This window comes from Saccharomyces paradoxus, chromosome IV, assembly GCF_002079055.1.
Source record: "Saccharomyces paradoxus chromosome IV, complete sequence".
Taxonomy (NCBI): Eukaryota; Fungi; Ascomycota; class Saccharomycetes; order Saccharomycetales; family Saccharomycetaceae; genus Saccharomyces; species Saccharomyces paradoxus.
The window spans coordinates 1,456,784-1,477,988 of NC_047490.1; the positions used below are offsets into that span (position 1 = coordinate 1,456,784).

The following is a 21,205-nucleotide window of genomic DNA, read 5'->3' on the forward strand; positions in this document are numbered from 1 at the left end:
TATGTCTAATAGATCTTAATAGTGATATTCTGTTGGTTTTTGACCAGCTGTGTTAGGAAAACCGCATTCCAGTAACGACTTGTCAACCAGATGAGGTTCTACAGTGAGTTTCTCCAGTTTTTCTTTGTCTTTAACTAAGATCATACCACAGTACCCCGTGGAGTTTATGTTTAACGTCAAAGGTGGTTTACTCTTAGCATGCGATCTTGGAACTACACAAATCCATTTCTTGGTCAATAGAACGTTGTATGACTTGGTCAACTCCGGAGACTCATTGGTCCAATCTTGGAAAAATGTAAGTGCTCTCTGCATCAAAGAAATGTAACACATAGCGAGAAGATCTTCGTCGACTTGATCAGGTGATTCCGGCAGTGGCAAAACAAAATGAGCAAAGGAAACCTTATCATCTTGTAATGGCTCTGCGTTGAAGGTGGGTAAAAAATGATCCTTTCCGTTACACAATGCGTCCTGGAAAGGAATAAATTTCTTAGGCATTTGCATTATTTGCAAGTGTTTGTGATCCTGTGAGGAACCGCTATGAGGCCCACAATTATAAAAGACCAGGTATCTTCCATCAGATACTTCACTATCTTTGCCTTCTTCGAGAGAACAGAGCACGTTGTAAGCAGTCATCAAATCACTCGGCGTTAAAGCTGATTTTTGGTCTTTAAACTCGCTTGTCACCAAGAGACTATGTTCAGGGACCACAGGAAATTTGTTGAGCAGCAGCTTATATTCTCCATCACCATTTACATCATCGGTCACCACTAGTTCCTTGTCTGGATTAGCAAATGGATCCACGGTCCTTGAATCGTTACTCTTTTTAGCATTAGGCTTAAGTGCCAAAGACGGGGCAAACGTCACCCAATATTGGGTCGCCGTTTGCGGATTTTTCAATTTCTTAGATTCTGCATGGGTTACTTTCAGATGTCCATCCTTTTCGGCTGCAACAAATCTATCGCGGATCTTCTGTTTCAAGTTTTTATCAACCATCTTTGTCTTCCTACTTTTCTAGCCCAGAAGTTCGGTTGTCTGATAGTTTATTTTCATACTTTAATAGTTCGAAATTAGGCAAAGTCATACACGTGACGCTGGTATGATCAAAATATTTTCTATATGGTTATTCATAATTGCATATTTACGACAGTACCTCAAAAAGTTCTAGCCTAATGCGGAGAAACATTCCGCGATCTACGCATTGGGTTCATTTAGTTTGTAATTGCCGGGACCGATTTTTTTTGCTTCTGACTGCTCAACTTAAGAATCTTGCATGACACTAAACGACTAGCGCAGTTCCCGCAATATCGGCCGAAATTTTATTTCACCAACATAACGATGAGTAAAAAAGAACATAAGTTTTCGAACAGATTCATCATTGTAACTAAACAACTACCAGAATAAGAGTCACAGTTCCAATTGAGTGCATGCGAAAAGAATCGCAATGCCGCGAATTACTCAAGAGATATCTTACAATTGCGATTATGGTGACAATACTTTCAACCTTGCTATTGATATAGGAGGCACCCTGGCCAAGGTCGTCTTCTCGCCTCTACACAGTAACAGACTAATGTTCTACACCATTGAAACAGAGAGAATCGACAAGTTCATGGAACTCCTGCATTCTATCATCAAAGAACATAACAATGGATGCTATGAAATGACTCATATAATTGCCACTGGTGGTGGCGCCTTCAAGTTTTATGATCTATTGTATGAAAACTTTCCTCAAATAAAGGGCATATCGAGGTTTGAAGAAATGGAGGGCTTAATTCAGGGTTTAGACTTCTTTATTCATGAGATTCCTGATGAAGTTTTCACTTACAACGATCAAGATGGCGAAAGGATAATACCCACCAGTTCTGGCACCATGGACTCAAAAGCTATCTACCCGTACCTTCTAGTCAATATAGGGTCGGGTGTTTCCATGTTAAAAGTCACTGAACCGAATAATTTTAGTAGAGTTGGCGGTTCTTCACTGGGAGGAGGAACCCTTTGGGGCCTGCTATCACTAATTACTGGCGCCCAAACTTATGACCAGATGCTCGATTGGGCGCAAGAGGGTGACAATTCTAGCGTTGATATGTTAGTTGGAGATATTTATGGAACAGACTATAATAAAATTGGCCTGAAATCTTCAGCTATCGCAAGCTCATTTGGTAAAGTTTTCCAAAACAGAATCACTTCCAACAAATCTTTGGCGAATGACGAGAATAAATTATATTCCTCACATGAGTCTATTGAGGAAAACAACGGACAAATGTTCAAAAACCCTGATATTTGTAAAAGCCTTTTATTCGCCATCTCCAACAATATTGGACAAATAGCCTATTTGCAAGCTAAAATCCACAATATACAGAATATATATTTTGGCGGATCTTATACCAGGGGACATTTGACAACCATGAACACTTTAAGCTACGCTATTAATTTCTGGTCGCAAGGATCAAAGCAAGCGTTCTTTCTCAAGCATGAAGGCTATTTGGGTGCAATGGGTGCTTTTCTAAGCGCGTCTCGTCATTAATCTACTAAGAAAACAAATACGTAGATAGATTTCACTTTTTTTTGGCTGGTAATATTACATACATTTCTATTTAGAAAAATTTTTATTTATTCGTTTGTTAGTTCGCTTATAATGTCATCCATCACCTCAAAGATTTGCATCTTACTATTATTTTGGTACCTATTGTTAAATTTACTGCTTGCTTCAATGTTAGTGACTATATTACCACCCGCTTTTTGTAAAATAGTAATATCCTTTATCATCGGCCTTTTTGAATCGCTTAAAGATATGGCTATTATATATTGCATATCTTTTATCTCAAATTGTACCTTACCAAGTTGGGTAAAGATTTCGAAATTTAAAATAGTCGACTTTAATCCTTCCGATAAGAAGTACTTTTCCCAGAATTTTATTAGCAGATTAATTGACTGACATAATTCTGATTCATTGGCCATTGTGTGCATTGAATCCTCTTTTTTTAGTTGCTCTCCTTTTCGTATCGTTTGATTTTTAACTTCACGCATTTCCTTCAACTCTTTCGTTAACTTTTGGTTTTGCTTCTGCAAAAATAGCAGTTTTTGCCAGTTCACGTATGTCTCCTCTACAAAACCATCTGAGTCACTTGAATTTAGTATGGTATCTTTTTCTCCTATCATGTTTTTATCTTCCTTGTTTGTAAAATGTTTCAGTTCGTTGAGTGAATCCCAACAACTTTCAATATCTCCTGTGGCCTCCAGATAGAGCTCATTTATTAAATCTTGCTTTTCGGCAAAATTACGGCCTGTCTCTTGAATTTCAGTTTTGATTTGTTCTATTTTACTTTCTTGAACATTCGAAATTTCTTCTTTCAGATCATTAACTCTTTCATTTAGTTTAACAAATTGAGGGTCTTTTTCAGAATTTAACTGCAGGGGTTTCGTCGAGGACAAAGTAAATCTAAAGAAATAGTCCAAGGTCTCCTGTTCCAGGTAGGTTAACTTAAGTAACTCCATTAGTTTATTGAATTCCTTGATTTTTGCACCTAAAATTTTGGGGTTTATGTATACCTCTTTTCCCTCTGCATCTGAGCTGTCATCGTTCCTAAGTGGGTTCACAAACTTGTTCTCTCCATTTATTGCTAAAATGCTGGAAGTAATTTCGTGCAACGTATTCTTGAGCCTTAGCTCTTGGTTATTTAGCACTTCTTCGCTACTCAGAGCAATAGCATCCTCAATGTCCGTTAACACTGTCTCATAGTCCTTTATACTCGCACCCTCCATATCCATTTCTTTTACTAATTTTATTTCAAAGCTAGTCTATGTATCCTTTTCTATTACCTGAAATTTTTTTTTGGTGTTGTTTATTCTTTTGTGTTTATAAATAATAAGTTACGCGACCTTGACTTTTTTACATGAGCTTTTAATCAACTGCCTAGTTTCAAAGCGATAATACCAAAGGGAGGATAAATGCTGTTTTCTGATGATATTACTTAGTACATATGCTCTAATTTACTTTTCACCGTTTTTGAATTGGAAAATATTGTTTATCCGAACGATGTTAGGTCAAATTTTATTGACGGGCGCTACTAAATATTCTAAATACAATAATCAATTCATGTTGGCCCTCTACCATTATTAACTCAAGAAAAATAATGTTTACGTGATTATCTGGCAAGAAACAGGTCATTAAAATGAAATTACCATCCGATATCTAGTACGCCCTGTACTGGCCCCCAAATAAACCCCACAAGGAAGCACTTACAGCTGGCTGAAACCATTTGTATTAGCTAGATAAATGCTGTGCAACAGAGCGGATGAAAAAAAATTGTAGTACTTTGTCGGGGACCTACCGTAGCTACCGTAGATTAGGTTGTTAGCTACAACAGATAAAAGATAAAGATTACGAACATATTTACTGGTAGGTATGTATACCTCTAACTTCAAAAATCCTTAACCTATAAACACTGAAGCACACTACCCGCAGTAACCAACACTTTTTAAAGCTGCTTACATTTGCATAGTAATATAAGGAATATTCTAATTATCACGCTTTCGCTCAGTTCTCTAGGGCGTTGATGGATCTCACAGCTGTGGAATGGGCAGAGGCTGGATTCACACCTGTTACCAATCTTCCGTCAGTGATGGAATAATCATCCCAAGGGCCAACAGGAGCTAGATATTTAGCTCCATATTTTTTAGCGATGTCTTCAACAGTTGCCAAGTTCTTAGCTTTCAAAATACTATCAACACCCAAAATGGTTTCACCAACATCAGTAAAACCAGTGATGGATTTGCCTTCAACCAATGGTCTCCCTGTTTCTTTGTTTGTTAACCCATCAAAAATAGCAGGACCGTGACAAACAGCTGCGACAACACCACCGTTAGCATAAATTTCAGAAGCAATGTCCTGCAAGTCTTTTGCCTTTGGATAGTCAAATAAAGTACCATGACCGGCAGATGCAAAAAAAATTTGATAATCGTCGGCGTTTACCTCTTTTGGTGTCTTGATTTTAGCCAATGTCTTATTGAAGTCGGAGTCTTTGTTCTCAAAGTCCACTTTGTCTTGACCATTTAGAAAATCCTTGACTAAGGAATGTTCATCCCAACCAAATTTGCCAGTTTCGGATACAAAATCGACTTCAAAACCTTCTTTCTTGAATGAGTTGAAGGGATGTAAAGCTTCTATAACAAAGACACCCGTTTTGGCGCCGTCACTGTAGAATACATCATTATATGAGGTAAGAGCTAGTAAAACTTTTTTTGTGGTCATGGTAAATCTGTCTAAGTAGTTTCTGTGTGATTGATTACTTTGGGAGAAGTGAAAAATAAGTCGTTAATAGAATTTAGCGGAAAATAAAGGGATGAATGCTCCCTTTTATTCTTCTATTTAAATAGCTGATTTAAATCGCGACAGAAATCGAATATAAGGGGACCGTTCAAGCCATCCCTTGAAAAGATTTTCTATTCCTTCCAGAAAGACCTTGTACATGCACCTCATGCCAAGCTATTTGATTTTCAGGATGTGATTACGTAACAATAATTTTCTACTTACTTGTAGTCCAGATTCCTCTTCGGAACTTATGGATCCGTCAGAAAGAAAAGCCGTCCCTACAAATATCCTGTCGTTTGCGTTAGTCAGCGTCATTTTTGTGTTCCGTAGTAATCAGAAAACTTTTCAGAAGAAACGATCTTATCTGTTCCAACAGTATAGCTGTTTTTTAATGAAGCTTACCAATTTACTAATGTGCTTAATAAAGCACATAAAAGCTAACATGTAGCGCAAAAACATTATTGTGTAACAAAGTGGTGTATTTATAATGGAGAATTCACTGTCGCAGGAATATCCTTATCGTGTGTTCGATGACTAAAAGAACTTGCTTATTCGTCTTTCTCAACCACTTTTTAGCACTACCGTTTATTTTGAATCCAGAGTGGAAATGCGGCGCTGGCTATTTGTTTCAAACTACCCAAAAAGTATCATGCATTTTCCTCAGTGTTGGGTAAAATACATACCAGTTCCCGTCTTTCAAAAATCAAGACATAAGAATATGTTTGTTTTCGAAGGATCGAATTCAAATAGAAGACACCCATCGTTTCCAGACTAGTTGTCATTAATCGACTTCTGATATTTTCTTGATATAATATTACATACAGTTACATTTTATAAACAAACAGTATCACGCAGAAACGTAACATTGCAAACACAAAACGCATCAATCATGATTGAAATATTTTATTCAAAATACCCTTTTGAAAAATAAGGAGACCACGAGCGGCTCAAAAATGTTGTTTATGTGTATCGTTTGTTAGCAGAAACTACAAAAAGATAACAGCAGCGAGCGCAGCGCCCATCAAACCCGTACCAGCAGCGATGGAATCAGCCGCACCGGTGTAATTCACGACTTGAGCGGTGGTGGATGACTTACCATTTGTCAAAGTCTCGACGGTGGTGGTTGGAACTTTTGGAATAGAAGAAATAGCTTTTGAGCTTGCAAAGGAACCCGATGCCCCACCGTTGCTACCTTCACCAGTATGAACAAACTCAGCATCCTGGGTTACGCTCTTTGTGCGAGCCTGCCCATTTTTAGTAGCAGTAACGACAGTAGTGATACTTGACTTAGAGGATGTCGTTGTAGATGCTTCGACAGCAGAAGAAGCTTTGGAAGCAGATGAGATTTTTGAAACAGCAGATGAAGCTTTAGAAGTAGAAGAGATTTTTGAAACAGCGGAAGAAGCCCTCGTATAAGAAGCCGAACTTTGGAGAGCAGAAGAGATTGTTGCAGCAGAAGAGGTCTCAGTAGAAGACATCTCAGCAGTAGAAGACATCTCAGCAGTAGAAGAAGTCTGAACAGCAGAAGAGGTCTCAGTAGAAGACATCTCAGCAGTAGAAGACATCTCAGCAGTAGAAGAAGTCTGAACAGCAGAAGAGGTCTCAGTAGAAGACATCTCAGCAGTAGAAGAAGTCTGAACAGCAGAAGAAGTCTCAGCAGAAGAAATCTCAGGAGCAGAAGAAGAAGTCTCAAGAGTAGAAGTACCGGAAATTACAGCGGTGGAAGCAGGAGCACGTTCACCTTCACCAGTCCATACGAAAGTAGCGTCTTGAGTGACGGTCTTGGTGTAGACGTGTCCATTTTTGGTGGCTGTGATGGTGGTAGTTATACTCGAACCAGAACCTTCATCAGTAGTGGTACCCTCTGCAGAAGCGGAAGGCTCTGCAGCAGAAGTTATAGCAGCAGAAGTTACAGCAGAAGTTACAGCAGAGGTAGCAGCAGAGGTAGCAGCAGGAGCACGTTCACCTTCACCAGTCCATACAAAAGTAGCGTCTTGAGTGACGGTCTTGGTGTAGACGTGTCCATTTTTGGTGGCTGTGATGGTGGTAGTTATACTCGAACCAGAACCTTCATCAGTAGTGGTACCCTCTGCAGAAGCGGAAGGCTCTGCAGCAGAAGTTATAGCAGCAGAAGTTACAGCAGAAGTAGCAGCAGGAGCACGTCCACCTTCACCAGTCCATACAAAAGTGGCGTCTTGAGTGACGGTCTTGGTGTAGACGTGTCCATTTTTGGTGGCTGTGATGGTAGTAGTTATGCTCGAACCAGAACCTTCATCGGCTGAAGGTTCGGCAGCGGAAGATACAGCAGAGTTAGCAGCGGAAGATACAGCAGAAGTTACAGCAGAGGTAGCAGCAGGAGCACGTTCACCTTCGCCAGTCCATACAAAAGTGGCGTCTTGAGTGACGGTCTTGGTGTAGACGTGTCCATTTTTGGTGGCTGTGATAGTAGTAGTAATACTCTCGCCCAGGGCGGCAACGGTAATAGCAGATAGTGCTAAGGCGGAAGAAAATCTCATTTTCGGGTATTGCTATTGTTATTACTATTATTATTTAAGCGAAGGAATGAGCTTTCTGGTATTAGACAATCTAATCAGGAACATCCGATGGTTAGAATAAGTATTAGTTTAAATAGTGCAAATATTCACTTTAAAAAATGGTATACGAGTGCCAAATAATAACTAGATATCCATTTTTTGCACCCTTTCCCGGAACTCTGGTATTGAGCCCTGAGGTGTCTGTCATTGCATTATGCCAAAATGCGACAGCGCGGTTTGGAACAAACAGGGTGCAGAACAGGGTGCACGGCATAGTTAAAAACGAAAGCGTGTGGGATTGTTTAAACTCTGATTGTAATTGGTAACCATTCACTGTTTATTTCTTTTATCTTGTGATAATTCTACGAGGTAATGACCATCAAAAGACTAAACCCGATTGCTCAAAAAAGTGCTCAGCGCGATCACTTTCATCGGGCGAGTAGTATTTCATAGTAAGAACCTACTCTTGAAAGTATCATTTGGAAATAGCAATTTATAAACCGATTAATATGATCTCTTAATTTTATTATACCAGTTGGCTCTTTTTTCCACAACTGCCCCTTTTACTTTCCTTTAACGCTTCTTATGAGATAGTCCTTGAGAGTAAAATAATCAGTGGAAATAAAAGGACGATAGTTTTCTCTGTTGACTACAAGTAATCGATGTGGTAAGTAACATGAAGCAATATGGGAATACGCAGGTAGATAGATGTTTGTGGCTAACTTACCTTGTTATTGTATTATATAGTAGCGTTGTGTAGCCACTGTACCTCCGGTTATGGCCAGTCGTTTTCCTGTATCTGTTATTCCGGGGTTTTAGAGTTGTGCATGGTTCAGAGGCCCACACGCTATATAGATAGGCACCTTGAAAGAATTTTGCTGATTCTAGTGCAAAGGAATCGAAAGAAAATAAGTAAAATCTGAAATTATGCGCACGTACAATAATCTGTTTTCCAGTTGTGGAAGATAAAGCAGAACTAACTAGGTTCGTTTGGAAAGCACAGTGCAGAATGGAAAAGAAGAAAGATAACTGTTCTTTCAAGCTCGGGTTTGAACATTTATAGGTAATTGGACAGAAGAACTATTCTGCAATCGCCTATAAAAGTCGATTTTGTTTAAGAAAATTGGAATATTGAAGGTCGAATAAGTTCACTCGTCAGGAGTACAGGTTGACAGTGGGGTCGTAAGGATTTTTAGTGTGATGCTAATACATCATTTTAATTCTCATGTAGCTCCAAGGAAAGGTCCGAAAGTTCTTAGACAAAAGAAAAAGAAGTTACTCAACATTAAAACAGAGAAGATCGCCAGATAAAAGAAAAAGGTTCAATAACTCCATCATTTAATTGACCTGGGTAATTTGCTCGCATAGCATTATTTCTACTAAAATAAAGAACCTTATAGAAGAACAGATTAAAATGCAACGCTATCCGACGGTACCAAGTGAGCACGTTGAAATAATAGCCCTACTGATAATACATGCTTGGGGGATGTGGATGTGTTTACCATTTCAACGCCATACTCGACATCAAATGATGTTTCACAGTTGAAAACTAAACATCGAAAGAGCAAAGGACCACCATACGCAGAGGCGATCAGCACGGCAGTTTCACCATGATCAAATATTCGTGCAACATTGTATTTGATATCGAACTGTCTACATCAAATAAAAAAAATGAATGCCGCGAAGCCTTTGAGTGTCTTACAGTGTGTTCGAAGAAGTAAAACATTGAGACATTGCGAATTCCTCTTGTCTGTTTGGAAAGCTTTGCCGAGGAAAACTACCCGAAAATACAAAACTTACTAATGACGCTTCGCAGGTGAATCTGCAATGGCTCTGTATACTTGTTTTTACAATTCTTGCAAAGAAGCACCTTTCAGTTTGGATATCACGGGCGATCTGACAGTATTGATCCATATTCTCCATTATACATATGGCCATTTTTTCCTTGGCAAACAATGCCCCACAATCATGTACATCGAGTACGTCATCACCATAAGGGGATACAACCAGAATGCGGCCAAGATAAAATTAGAGGGCTGCAGAAGGTACTACCTATACCCATTGCCAAGGCTAGGAGACACCATCCATTGCATTCTCGTTGAAATAGGCCAATCATCAAACACTATACACAGCAATAACGGACGTACGGACGAAATAAGAGCCGTTGTCACAAATGTAGCAATTTTGTCCCACTACTTCAGTGCGTTTGACCCATTTGGCTCACTTTGACTCAATCTTGCGTCATTTTAACTGGGATGAAGGGTTCGGTTTTGTCCTTTTGCGGTTGCCGTTTACCCCACGGCGATGCCATTTACTACCTGCATTTGAGTAGCATCTCCGTTTCGCGGGGTATTCGGCGCTATGTTGCTGTTCGAGCGGCTCTGTTCACTGCATGAAAATAAAATAAGCACGAAGTGTCCAGCCATCCACTACGTCAGAAAGAGATAACGGTTGTACAGCGTTTCTCGGGCCATGCACCGTTTTTGGTTGATTATTCTCGCCAGGTGTAGCTATTGCACTTGGCTGCCTCGCGATAGCAATAATCTGACCGAGTGCAGATCCCGGTAAGGGAACCGCATTGGTTCACCTTGGTAGGGTTTTCATTAGGGACGTTCGCAAGGAAAAGCAAGTAAACAGGGAAATTGAGAAAGTTTAAGTGAGATTTTTTAGCTTCAATTTTGTCCTTTCCACGCTGTTTGGTCTCAGAGGGTCAGAATTGCAATTCAGGAGTAGCTACGCTCATAATATATAAATATGTATGAATTATGGTCCTTTCTTGATTCTAAATAACTATCTTGTATATGAATTCTCATTTGTACGCAAGAATAAAGAAAGAAAAAGAGAGCATAAAAGGTTTCTGAGCATGAAGGATTCAAAACTTTCTAAGTTTAAAGGCAGATTTATGAGCAGAACCAGTCACTGGGGACTTACTGGTCAAAAGTTGCGCTACTTCATTACAATCGCATCTATGACAGGTTTCTCACTGTTTGGATACGACCAAGGGCTGATGGCAAGTTTAATAACGGGTAAACAATTCAACTATGAGTTCCCAGCTACTAAAGAAAATGGGGATCACGACAGACACGCAACTGTAGTGCAGGGCGCTACTACATCCTGTTATGAATTAGGTTGTTTCGCAGGTTCGCTGTTCGTCATGTTCTATGGAGAAAGAATTGGTAGGAAACCATTAATCTTGATGGGTTCTATAATAACCATCATTGGTGCTGTTATTTCTACGTGTGCATTCCGTGATTACTGGGCGTTGGGCCAGTTTATCGTTGGAAGAGTTGTCACAGGTGTTGGAACAGGCTTGAATACATCTACTATTCCCGTTTGGCAATCGGAAATGTCCAAGGCAGAAAATAGAGGTTTGCTGGTCAATTTAGAAGGTTCCACAATCGCGTTCGGTACTATGATTGCTTATTGGATTGATTTTGGGTTTTCTTACACGAATAGCTCTGTTCAGTGGAGGTTCCCCGTATCAATGCAAATCGTTTTTGCACTCTTCCTGCTCGCTTTCATGATTAAATTACCTGAATCGCCACGTTGGCTAATTTCTCAAAGTCGAACTGAAGAAGCTCGCTACTTAGTGGGAACACTAGATGACACGGATCCAAATGATGAAGAAGTTATAACAGAAGTTGCTATGCTTCACGATGCTGTTAACAGGACCAAACACGAGAAGCATTCACTGTCTAGTCTGTTCTCCAGAGGTAAATCTCAAAATCTACAGAGGGCTTTGATTGCAGCTTCAACGCAATTTTTCCAGCAATTTACCGGCTGTAACGCTGCTATCTACTACTCTACTGTGTTATTCAACAAAACGATCAAACTAGACCATAGATTATCAATGATCATAGGTGGGGTCTTCGCAACCATCTATGCCCTATCCACTATTGGTTCGTTCTTCCTAATTGAAAAGCTAGGTAGACGTAAACTGTTTTTATTGGGTGCCACAGGTCAAGCAGTTTCATTCACAATTACATTTGCATGCTTGGTCAAAGAGAACAAAGAGAACGCAAGAGGTGCTGCCGTCGGCTTATTCTTGTTCATTACATTTTTTGGTTTATCTTTGTTATCATTGCCATGGATATACCCACCAGAAATTGCATCTATGAAAGTTCGCGCATCAACAAATGCTTTCTCTACATGCACTAATTGGTTGTGCAACTTTGCAGTTGTCATGTTCACTCCAATTTTTATTGGACAGTCGGGATGGGGTTGCTACTTATTTTTTGCTGTTATGAATTATTTATACATTCCAGTTATCTTTTTCTTCTACCCTGAAACTGCCGGCAGAAGTTTGGAAGAAATCGACATCATCTTTGCTAAGGCTTACGAAGATGGCACTCAACCATGGAGAGTTGCCAACCACTTGCCTAAGTTATCCTTACAGGAAGTCGAAGATCATGCTAATGCATTAGGCTCCTACGACGACGAAATGGAAAAGGATGACTTTGCTGAAGATAGAGTAGAAGATACCTACAACCAGATTAACGGCGACAACTCATCTAGTTCCTCAAATATCAAAAATGAAGATACAGTTAATGATAAAGCAAATTCCGAAAGCTAATTCATACATATTTTACGAACTCACAATTTCATTTTGTACTTTACTTAAAGAAGCACTTTTGCAGGGTCTATATATATTCCTCGCAGCACAAATAATATTCATATTACTATACAATTTTACTATTTTTCATCCACCTGCCAATCTTTCTTTTGGAGAAAGTATGATCTTTTCAATTTTCTTCCGCTTGTCGGAAAAGCAATAAAAAAGCTTATAACCTAGTCCGACCCCTGTAGTCTTGATATTTACCAAAATGTAATAATACTCCAAAAAAGTATTCTCATAGTATTTTTTTATTGATAGGGGGGGACGTTTTATTGCATTGGAGCAAAGACGGAGAACTTAAGCGGAAGATGCTGAATATCAGGGTGAGAGTATTTTAGCAGGGTGACGCTACGGATGTTCTATACTAACCTACGAATTTCTAATTCATCCTTCCTGATGGGACACGATCCAAAGAGCTATTGTACCGTGACTTAACAGCAACATACAAAAAACCACAACTTTTCACTTTCTGTGTTCTCGCCCTGTTATTCCCCTTGCAAAGGGGGTTTTGGAGCAAAATCTCTAAATTGCCATGAATACAGTGCAAGGCTTTAAACAATAATATCGTAACAGAGCTTTACAGTGGTCTATTCCTCATGCCTATGCTCTTTATGCCTTTGCCAGTTTGATATCAGCAGAATCCGGTCCAACTTAAGTTTGAGCGCTGGCCCGACATAAGCTCTGTACCTCAAAACCTAGCAGCATTTTATACGCATATCAAAAACAAGATAAGCGGCATTGTACATCGCCTAATGCAGTTTACCACAGCTACTCTTGACAACAATCGCAAAAGATGAAATCGTACGTGTGAAGGCAACCAAAATACTGGACATATCACACAATAAACGCCATATCAGACATTGGAAGCATTTACAGACTTTACACACATATCCAAATTTGGTTTTTACATAAAATGGTTTACGTTGTGGCATTCTCTATCGTTTTCGAATAATGATGAGATGTTGTTCCAAAAGAAAAGTTAATACAGAAAAATGACCCGCCTTTCCTGTTTACCGTTAAACTTCTCAAAAAAAGTATACTCGACTCAGCGTGTTTAAGATTAGTGACGGATAAAATTGCATGTAACTTGATGCTGCGAATACAAATTGACTTTACCCTCCGCAACCCAACGAACCCAACGGCCCTCAATTGATAGATATGTTCCTATTGCCTAGCAGGGCTAATTTAGCCTTTTTCAAAACTACAGGCGTTTTTGCTAGATTTCCTTTGCTAAATAGAACCATTTCAACTTCATCATCTTTCCTTTCGTATAAACTATCAAAGGATGTAACTAGGGTATCAACTTCGCCTCCAAGGCCAAAGAGAATTGTTGTTGCGATTACTGGTGCGACTGGTGTTGCATTGGGAATCAGACTTCTTCAAGTGCTAAAAGAATTGAGCGTGGAGACTCATTTGGTAATATCAAAATGGGGTGCAGCGACAATGAAATATGAAACAGACTGGGAACCGCATGACGTGGCGGCCTTAGCAACCAAAACATACTCGATTCGCGATGTTTCTGCATGCATTTCATCCGGATCTTTCCAGCATGATGGTATGATTGTGGTGCCCTGTTCTATGAAATCGCTAGCTGCGATCAGAATCGGTTTTACAGAGGATCTAATTACAAGAGCTGCTGATGTTTCGATTAAAGAGAATCGTAAGTTACTACTAGTTACTCGGGAAACCCCTTTATCCTCTATCCATCTTGAAAACATGTTGTCTTTATGCAGGACAGGTGTTATAATTTTTCCTCCGGTACCTGCATATTATACAAGACCCAAGAGCATGGATGACCTATTGGAGCAAAGCGTTGGTAGAATCCTAGACTGCTTTGGTATCCACGCTGACACTTTTCCCCGCTGGGAAGGAATGAACAGCAAGTAGTACTTTTCCTGAGCATTTTCTTATGTTATTTAACTATTAATAGAGTTGATTTGTTATTTTCTGGGATTTTTATATATTTCCTTTGAATAAATTTGTTGCAGCTGAAATACAAACCGTACCTGCTGATATCATTCTAACTGAAGCCCAGATATTTGTACATTTACTTACCCATTTAAACGTCAGCTTAAATACCGGTAAAACAATACTTTACTAAATACGCATTTCAATCTTTGCGCATATTTTTACGAATGTTCAAATTGTGCACGTAATTTTATGTCAGAGTGACCGCCGTGGTAGCGTACTTTTTCCTATTAGGACAAGCTCGTGATATTGAGAATGTAAACGAACACCATATATCTTTCTTGATTTCAATTTCCTCTAAAACGCTCTGTTCTTGATATTATTACATCACCAACTTCAAAGAATCGTCAATTTACATATCAAAATGAGGAAGCTGAATCCAGCTTTAGAATTCAGAGACTTTATCCAAGTTCTAAAAGACGAAGATGACTTAATCGAAATTACTGAAGAGATAGATCCAAATCTAGAAGTAGGTGCAATCATGAGGAAAGCGTACGAATCTCACTTACCAGCTCCATTATTCAAAAATGTCAAAGGTGCTTCGAAAGATCTTTTTAGCATTTTGGGTTGTCCAGCCGGTTTGAGAAGTAAGGAGAAAGGAGATCATGGTAGAATTGCCCATCATCTAGGGCTTGACCCAAAGACAACGATCAAGGGAATCATAGATTATTTGCTGGAATGTAAGGAGAAGGAACCGCTTCCCCCAACTACTGTTCCTGTGTCATCCGCGCCTTGCAAGACACATATACTTTCCGAAGATAAAATCCATCTACAAAGTCTGCCAACGCCATATTTACATGTTTCAGACGGTGGAAAATACTTGCAAACGTATGGGATGTGGATTCTACAAACTCCAGACAAAAAATGGACTAATTGGTCAATTGCTAGAGGTATGGTTGTAGATGACAAACATATCACTGGTCTGGTAATCAAACCGCAGCACATTAGACAGATTGCCGACTCTTGGGCAGCAATTGGCAAAGGAAATGAAATTCCTTTCGCTTTATGTTTTGGTGTTCCCCCAGCGGCCATTTTAGTTAGTTCCATGCCAATCCCTGAAGGTATTTCTGAATCGGATTATGTGGGCGCAATCTTGGGTGAGTCAGTTCCAGTAGTAAAATGTGAAACTAACGATTTAATGGTTCCTGCAACGAGTGAGATGGTATTTGAGGGTACTTTATCCTTAACAGATACACATCTAGAGGGCCCATTTGGTGAGATGCATGGATATGTTTTCAAAAGCCAAGGCCATCCTTGTCCATTGTATACTGTCAAAGCTATGAGTTACAGAGAAAATGCTATTCTGCCTGTATCGAACCCAGGTCTTTGTACGGATGAAACTCACACCTTGATTGGTTCACTAGTGGCTACTGAGGCCAAGGAGCTTGCTATTGAATCCGGCTTGCCAGTTCTCGATGCCTTTATGCCGTATGAGGCTCAGGCTCTTTGGCTTGTCTTGAAGGTGGACTTGAAAGGGCTGCAAGCATTGAAGACCACACCTGAAGAGTTTTGCAAGAAGGTCGGTGATATCTACTTTAGGGCAAAAGTTGGATTTATCGTCCATGAAATAGTCTTAGTTGCAGATGATATCGACATATTTAACTTTAAAGAAGTCATCTGGGCCTATGTTACAAGACACACGCCTGTTGCAGACCAGGTGGCCTTTGACGATGTCACTTCTTTTCCTTTGGCTCCCTTTGTTTCGCAGTCATCTAGAAGTAAGACTATGAAAGGTGGAAAGTGCGTTACTAATTGCATATTTAGACAGCAGTATGAGCGCAGCTTTGACTACATCACTTGTAATTTTGAAAAGGGATATCCAAGTGAATTAGTTGATAAAGTGAATGAAAATTGGAAGAAGTATGGATACAAATAATTGTTTGTCAAATTTCTTCTGATTTGGCTGTTCCAAACAATTTACAAATTATGGTAGTTTGTTTGTAATTACGAGCAGTGAGCCGACTTTGATGTGCATATTTGATAGGAAGTAAAGATAATATTATGTATAAAATATGTACTAGAAGTTGTCGAGGATTCGGGAATTCATGAAAACAGCACGAACATAAATCATATTTATTGATATTCTCCTAGGGGGCCCCGGCTAGCGGCTGGAACTTTATAGTTTATTATCTTTTAACATCATGTACGATAATGTTATTGGAACATAAAACAATGCGCCAGATATTAGTTGATGCAAAAGATGAATGATAGGATGATTTTTTTACCTATTTAACACCTCAGATCAGTTCCTGCAGCCCATTATACTGCACCAAGATGAAATAAGTTTTAGAAGTGGTGATTATATATATAGCCGTATATGGGCATAGATTATTTGTAATTGCTATTATTTTTTTTGTCACTGATAATTTGAATTCTAGCTTGACAAAGATGTTTAAAGCCTACTGCACATTCGCAACACGTGACTAATGAATGCTTGTGAACTCATCTTCTTGTTTGGGTAACTGGTCGTCTCAAGGTAACATTACATATAAGCGTTGATAGTTAGAGGTTAATAATAGTATTAATGAAGAGTAAGTATGGGTCTTCTTGTACTATAGAATAGAGGTATATAAAACACACGCCGATTGGTCATATTAATTATGACCAATATAATAGTGATTCCGGTAGTTACTATACATTGATGTGACGACTCATATTCCTCATATATGTACCTACCATATCATGTTCAACTAATAGATCTTTAACTCAGTTTCAGTATTGTCTGAGCTTCTTTTTTAACATTCCTTCTGCAATAGGTGCAATCACACTTAAACGTATACGAGGTGTACATTAATATAGGATGTAAGCATTTAGATGGTTACCATAGCAACCCATGTCGCTATTAATTACTACTCGTACCAACAATAAGAATGGGCTAAATATCGTGAAATGAGTAGGCATCATCGACATGATGCTGTGTATGTTGCTCCTATAAGCTCTATAAGTAACTGTGCAATAATCTTACCACATTATGTCATCTAATCTACATTGAAATTCCATCTGTCGCAATATGGCCCTTTAATATCACCCGATCTCTGATCAAATATTACACGATGAAGAATAAGCCATTCAGAGAATCGAAAAAAAAGTCACAAATACATCGTATGAACATCACACACAGATACCACCCGAACGAATATGGCACCACACCACTGCCTACCATTGTATACCCATTCAAGAGGAGCACGACTTGCGCGCTTTCCTAACCTAAGCATCCATAATTTCAGTCTTTTCTTTGCCTTATAAAAGTTCTTATTAAGATTAGTCTAATGAGATAATGATATTATATGGTATTGTGAAGAGAGTCGCAAGGAATTGAAGTGCCGGGTATTCACCTAAAAAGTGACTGTACGCTCATTTTCTTTCTTTGCTTAAGATAATAATAGGTTATGTATAGTATGCGATTATAATCTGTTCTCTTTCTTCAAAATTTGGGCAGCAGTATCATGGACAGTTTCGTGTAAACTGGTGAACTCAAAACCAACTATTTTCTTCGTTACGCTATTATCAGTAGTTGAACCGCGGTCAATGACTTGGTCACCTGTTCCAGGCTTGCCCAAAGGTATAACACCTCTTAGTTGAGGAAAATCTTTGTTCAAAATATCCAAGATATCTTGATTTCCAAATTTACCGTTAGTCACAACCAATCTCTTGTCAATAGTGTTTTCCTTCTGGAAGGCATACAAATGCGCTAAGGCCACATCCCTTACATCAGTAAAAATGGAATGAAGATCGGGAATGCTGGCATCTACTGGAGTATGAATCAAGACATTGATTATCTCACAAGAGGTATTCAAACGTCTTTGCACATCCTCATCGAAAAGTTGGGGACCAAAAACAAGAGAAGGGTTGACGGTTGTCAGTTTGAACTTAACATGACCTTCATTCTCTTTTACAAAGTCCCAGGCAGCCTTTTCAGCAAACTTCTTGGATGCAAAATAGGCATTTATTCCATCAATTTGACAGCTCTCCCATGTTGCCTCATTCCAACTATCTTCTGTAAATACTACATTGAAATCGTCCATTTTTGCAAGGGTTATAATAGCAGTACAAGAAGAAGTCACAACAACGCGTTCTACGGTGTCAGCTGCATATTTTTTGATAGAGTTTAGAATGTTTTTTGTACCTTCTAGTGCGGGAATCAACAAATCCCTTTCATACTCAGTAGTATCATAATGAAAAGGAGACGCCGTATGTAAAACGTACCTAATCTCGCGTCCACGTCTTTCTAAAACATCATCGAAAGCATTTGGTTGGGAAATATCAGGAACAATCTCTAAGGACAAATCAGGGTTAAGCTGGAATTGTCTTAGCAATTTTGCCTTTTTCTCATGAGATCTCACGGTTCCGATAACCTTATAATCCTGTTTCAACAATTGCGACACTATATGCAAACCAATAAAACCTGAGGCGCCAGAAACAAGAACCGAATTAGACATTGAGTGAAAGGAAGGAAAGCTTTTAGTTTTCTGCGAGTAGAAAGTGATGGTAATATGTCAATTGGATAGAAGGAGGAAGCGCAGTACAGGGACGTTTGTATGCTTGAAAAATATCCCTCAAAAGTTCCAATGAAGAAGAAAAAGAATTGAAATGGAACTTGTGATGAAGCTGACAGGAACTCATCCTATATCATAATCGGCTATAAATGAATATTAGCCAAAAAAAAAAATTTCTTTTCATACCAAAATGCGCGTTTATCTCTAGCTTTGCTGCTTTGCTTATTTTATTGTAAATTTTATTTTTTGCATAGTGTTAAGTGCCCTCTATAGTAAAAATGATAATGACACTGTGTGGTTGCATACATGCATGTTCTCTGTAGCACTCTAAATAAATATGCTGGATTACAGCTCAGACCGAAGAGGGTAAGCAAAAAGCACGTGCACATATCAAGTTTAGGACTTTGAGGAAGAATGTTTGACCTGAGACGGTATGGTGTATGATTTTTTAATGCATAATTCTTTCAACTTAGGAATCGTACCATGTAACTATACAATGTTGGTTTTGTTTAATTGGTGTGCAGTAGCGATGCCTCCAGAAAGGGCCTCATTGTCTTCTTGCAATCTTACGATGAAGCCTTGATAGTACATATTTCGTATTCCACGTGGTGGATAATTAGTGTTTCTAAAGCGATTTTCTCTAGAGAAAATTAGAAGGCTTTACTGTCATTGAAGCATATTTTAAAGATCCTCTCGACGAACAAAAATATTGTTTGAATTTTCTTTGTTTTTTGTTTAATGGAAAGCTCTTCTCATAGGTCTTGTTTGAAGCCTGTTTAACTGTAAGATCACCAGAATAACTCATATCAAATATACGAGGAAGCCATATGTTAAGCTGTTTATCACCACATTGGAAGGCATTGTTAGTGAGAAGAGACCCATAGAAAGTGCGCCGATAATTAAAAATTGCCTTGAATTTAGCAAGTGTATCATATTCTGTTCTTTTTACAGATATTAAGCTTCAAGGTCACGACGGTTTTTTCTTTTTCTGTCAGCAGGAGTATATGTGTTTTTCTTCTTATTCGATAATGGTGTACTTTCCCACTCTTTATTGTTGACGTAGTGAATTACGATCTAGTTTATATGTCATAATGTAGTAAGTTTATTGGACATTTCTATATGTTATGTAAATGTAAGAATTACATAGGTACTGCTTTTGAACACAGAAACTATCGTTTCTTAAGTACTACCGGATTGCAGGTTTTCTACCATCAGTTTTTCTTTTGTATTGCTGGTGTGGTAAAAGCATAGTGTGTTTACACCTTCTTATTGATAAATAGTATATTTTTATGTTTAGGTGATTTTAGTTGTGATTATTTGGTAGCAATTATATTAATATAAATAAAATGGGTAGAGGATATTTGTATAAAACGTTATAAAACATGAAGTTGAGGGTAATTATATGATAATTGAGGTTCTGTGATCAGTTATAGATATTAAAATGTGGATAATCGTGGGTGTTATGGGTAAATGGCACAGGGTATAAACCGCTGAGGCAAGTGCCGTGTATGGTGATGTGGTGATGTATATGGTAGTGATCGAGTGAGAGATGACCTTGGTGTAGAGTATTATGGCGGGGCAAGTTGAGAGTGATGTGTTCTATAGCGTCCGTGTGCATATGCGATATCGTTAAATAAATAAAAGGTGAGTATGGTAGATTTAGGTATGTGGTAGTGATAGTTGGAGGTGGTATTGTTTGGGGATGTGAAAGGTATAGTGGAGAGGTTGATAGTGTGGCAGGGTAAGTTACTTCTTGTATTGTTTACGTTTGATTTGTTTAAATTAGATTTGTTTACATGTGGTATGTAGTGTTATAGTAAGGACGACATGGTAGATGGGGGAATGTAGATGGATGGTAGGGTAAGTGGTAGTGAGAGTTGGATATTAGATATTGGAAATGGATAGATGGTGGTTGGGGAGTGGTGATGAATAGTCGGAGGATGAATGGTGGTGGTTAGGAGTGGTGGAGTGGGAGAATGGGGCAGGGCATGGGGTGGTGAGGTAAGTGCCGTGGATTGTGATGTGGTAGAGGTAGGGTAAGAGGGGGTAAGATGAGAAGAGATAGAGGAGGGTAAGATGAGATGGGTATAGGAAGGGATGGAGTTAGGGTTAGTGTTAGTGTTAGTGTTAGTGTTAGTGTGTGGGTGTGGTGTGTGGGTGTGGGTGTGGTGTGGTGTGGGTGTGGGTGTGGTGTGGTATGGTGTGTGTGGGTGTGGTGTGTGGTGTGGTGTGTGTGGGTGTGGGTGTGGTGTGGGTGTGGTGTGTGGGTGTGGTGTGGGTGTGG

At 39.0% G+C, this 21,205-nt stretch overlaps 9 protein-coding genes across 9 annotated transcripts; 4 read left to right on the forward strand and 5 right to left on the reverse strand.

Annotated features, from left to right (window-relative positions):
* Positions 1-15: 15 nt before the first annotated feature.
* APA2 (bifunctional AP-4-A phosphorylase/ADP sulfurylase) lies at positions 16-993 on the reverse strand (the record flags this gene model as incomplete). The annotated part of the gene is made up of 1 exon (XM_033909844.1): positions 16-993. The coding sequence occupies one exon, from the start codon at positions 991-993 to the stop codon at positions 16-18; it is 978 nt and encodes a 325-aa protein (XP_033765735.1).
* Positions 994-1,441: 448 nt separating this feature from the next.
* On the forward strand, positions 1,442-2,521 carry CAB1 (pantothenate kinase; the record flags this gene model as incomplete). Its single annotated transcript, XM_033909845.1, has 1 exon — positions 1,442-2,521. The coding sequence occupies one exon, from the start codon at positions 1,442-1,444 to the stop codon at positions 2,519-2,521; it is 1,080 nt and encodes a 359-aa protein (XP_033765736.1).
* An 86-nt stretch (positions 2,522-2,607) lies between these two features.
* KRE28 (Kre28p) lies at positions 2,608-3,765 on the reverse strand (the record flags this gene model as incomplete). The annotated part of the gene is made up of 1 exon (XM_033909846.1): positions 2,608-3,765. The coding sequence occupies one exon, from the start codon at positions 3,763-3,765 to the stop codon at positions 2,608-2,610; it is 1,158 nt and encodes a 385-aa protein (XP_033765737.1).
* Positions 3,766-4,534: 769 nt separating this feature from the next.
* Positions 4,535-5,248, reverse strand: HSP31 (glutathione-independent methylglyoxalase; the record flags this gene model as incomplete). The annotated part of the gene is made up of 1 exon (XM_033909847.1): positions 4,535-5,248. The coding sequence occupies one exon, from the start codon at positions 5,246-5,248 to the stop codon at positions 4,535-4,537; it is 714 nt and encodes a 237-aa protein (XP_033765738.1).
* Positions 5,249-6,294: 1,046 nt separating this feature from the next.
* Positions 6,295-7,824, reverse strand: FIT1 (Fit1p; the record flags this gene model as incomplete). Its single annotated transcript, XM_033909848.1, has 1 exon — positions 6,295-7,824. One exon carries the CDS (start codon positions 7,822-7,824, stop codon positions 6,295-6,297), a length of 1,530 nt encoding a protein of 509 aa, XP_033765739.1.
* A 2,881-nt stretch (positions 7,825-10,705) lies between these two features.
* Positions 10,706-12,415, forward strand: STL1 (glucose-inactivated glycerol proton symporter STL1; the record flags this gene model as incomplete). Its single annotated transcript, XM_033909849.1, has 1 exon — positions 10,706-12,415. One exon carries the CDS (start codon positions 10,706-10,708, stop codon positions 12,413-12,415), a length of 1,710 nt encoding a protein of 569 aa, XP_033765740.1.
* A 1,200-nt stretch (positions 12,416-13,615) lies between these two features.
* On the forward strand, positions 13,616-14,344 carry PAD1 (phenylacrylic acid decarboxylase PAD1; the record flags this gene model as incomplete). The annotated part of the gene is made up of 1 exon (XM_033909850.1): positions 13,616-14,344. The coding sequence occupies one exon, from the start codon at positions 13,616-13,618 to the stop codon at positions 14,342-14,344; it is 729 nt and encodes a 242-aa protein (XP_033765741.1).
* Positions 14,345-14,789: 445 nt separating this feature from the next.
* FDC1 (putative phenylacrylic acid decarboxylase FDC1) lies at positions 14,790-16,301 on the forward strand (the record flags this gene model as incomplete). Its single annotated transcript, XM_033909851.1, has 1 exon — positions 14,790-16,301. The coding sequence occupies one exon, from the start codon at positions 14,790-14,792 to the stop codon at positions 16,299-16,301; it is 1,512 nt and encodes a 503-aa protein (XP_033765742.1).
* Positions 16,302-17,829: 1,528 nt separating this feature from the next.
* SPAR_D07110 (carbonyl reductase (NADPH-dependent)) lies at positions 17,830-18,864 on the reverse strand (the record flags this gene model as incomplete). Its single annotated transcript, XM_033909852.1, has 1 exon — positions 17,830-18,864. The coding sequence occupies one exon, from the start codon at positions 18,862-18,864 to the stop codon at positions 17,830-17,832; it is 1,035 nt and encodes a 344-aa protein (XP_033765743.1).
* Between the last annotated feature and the right edge of the window lie 2,341 nt (positions 18,865-21,205).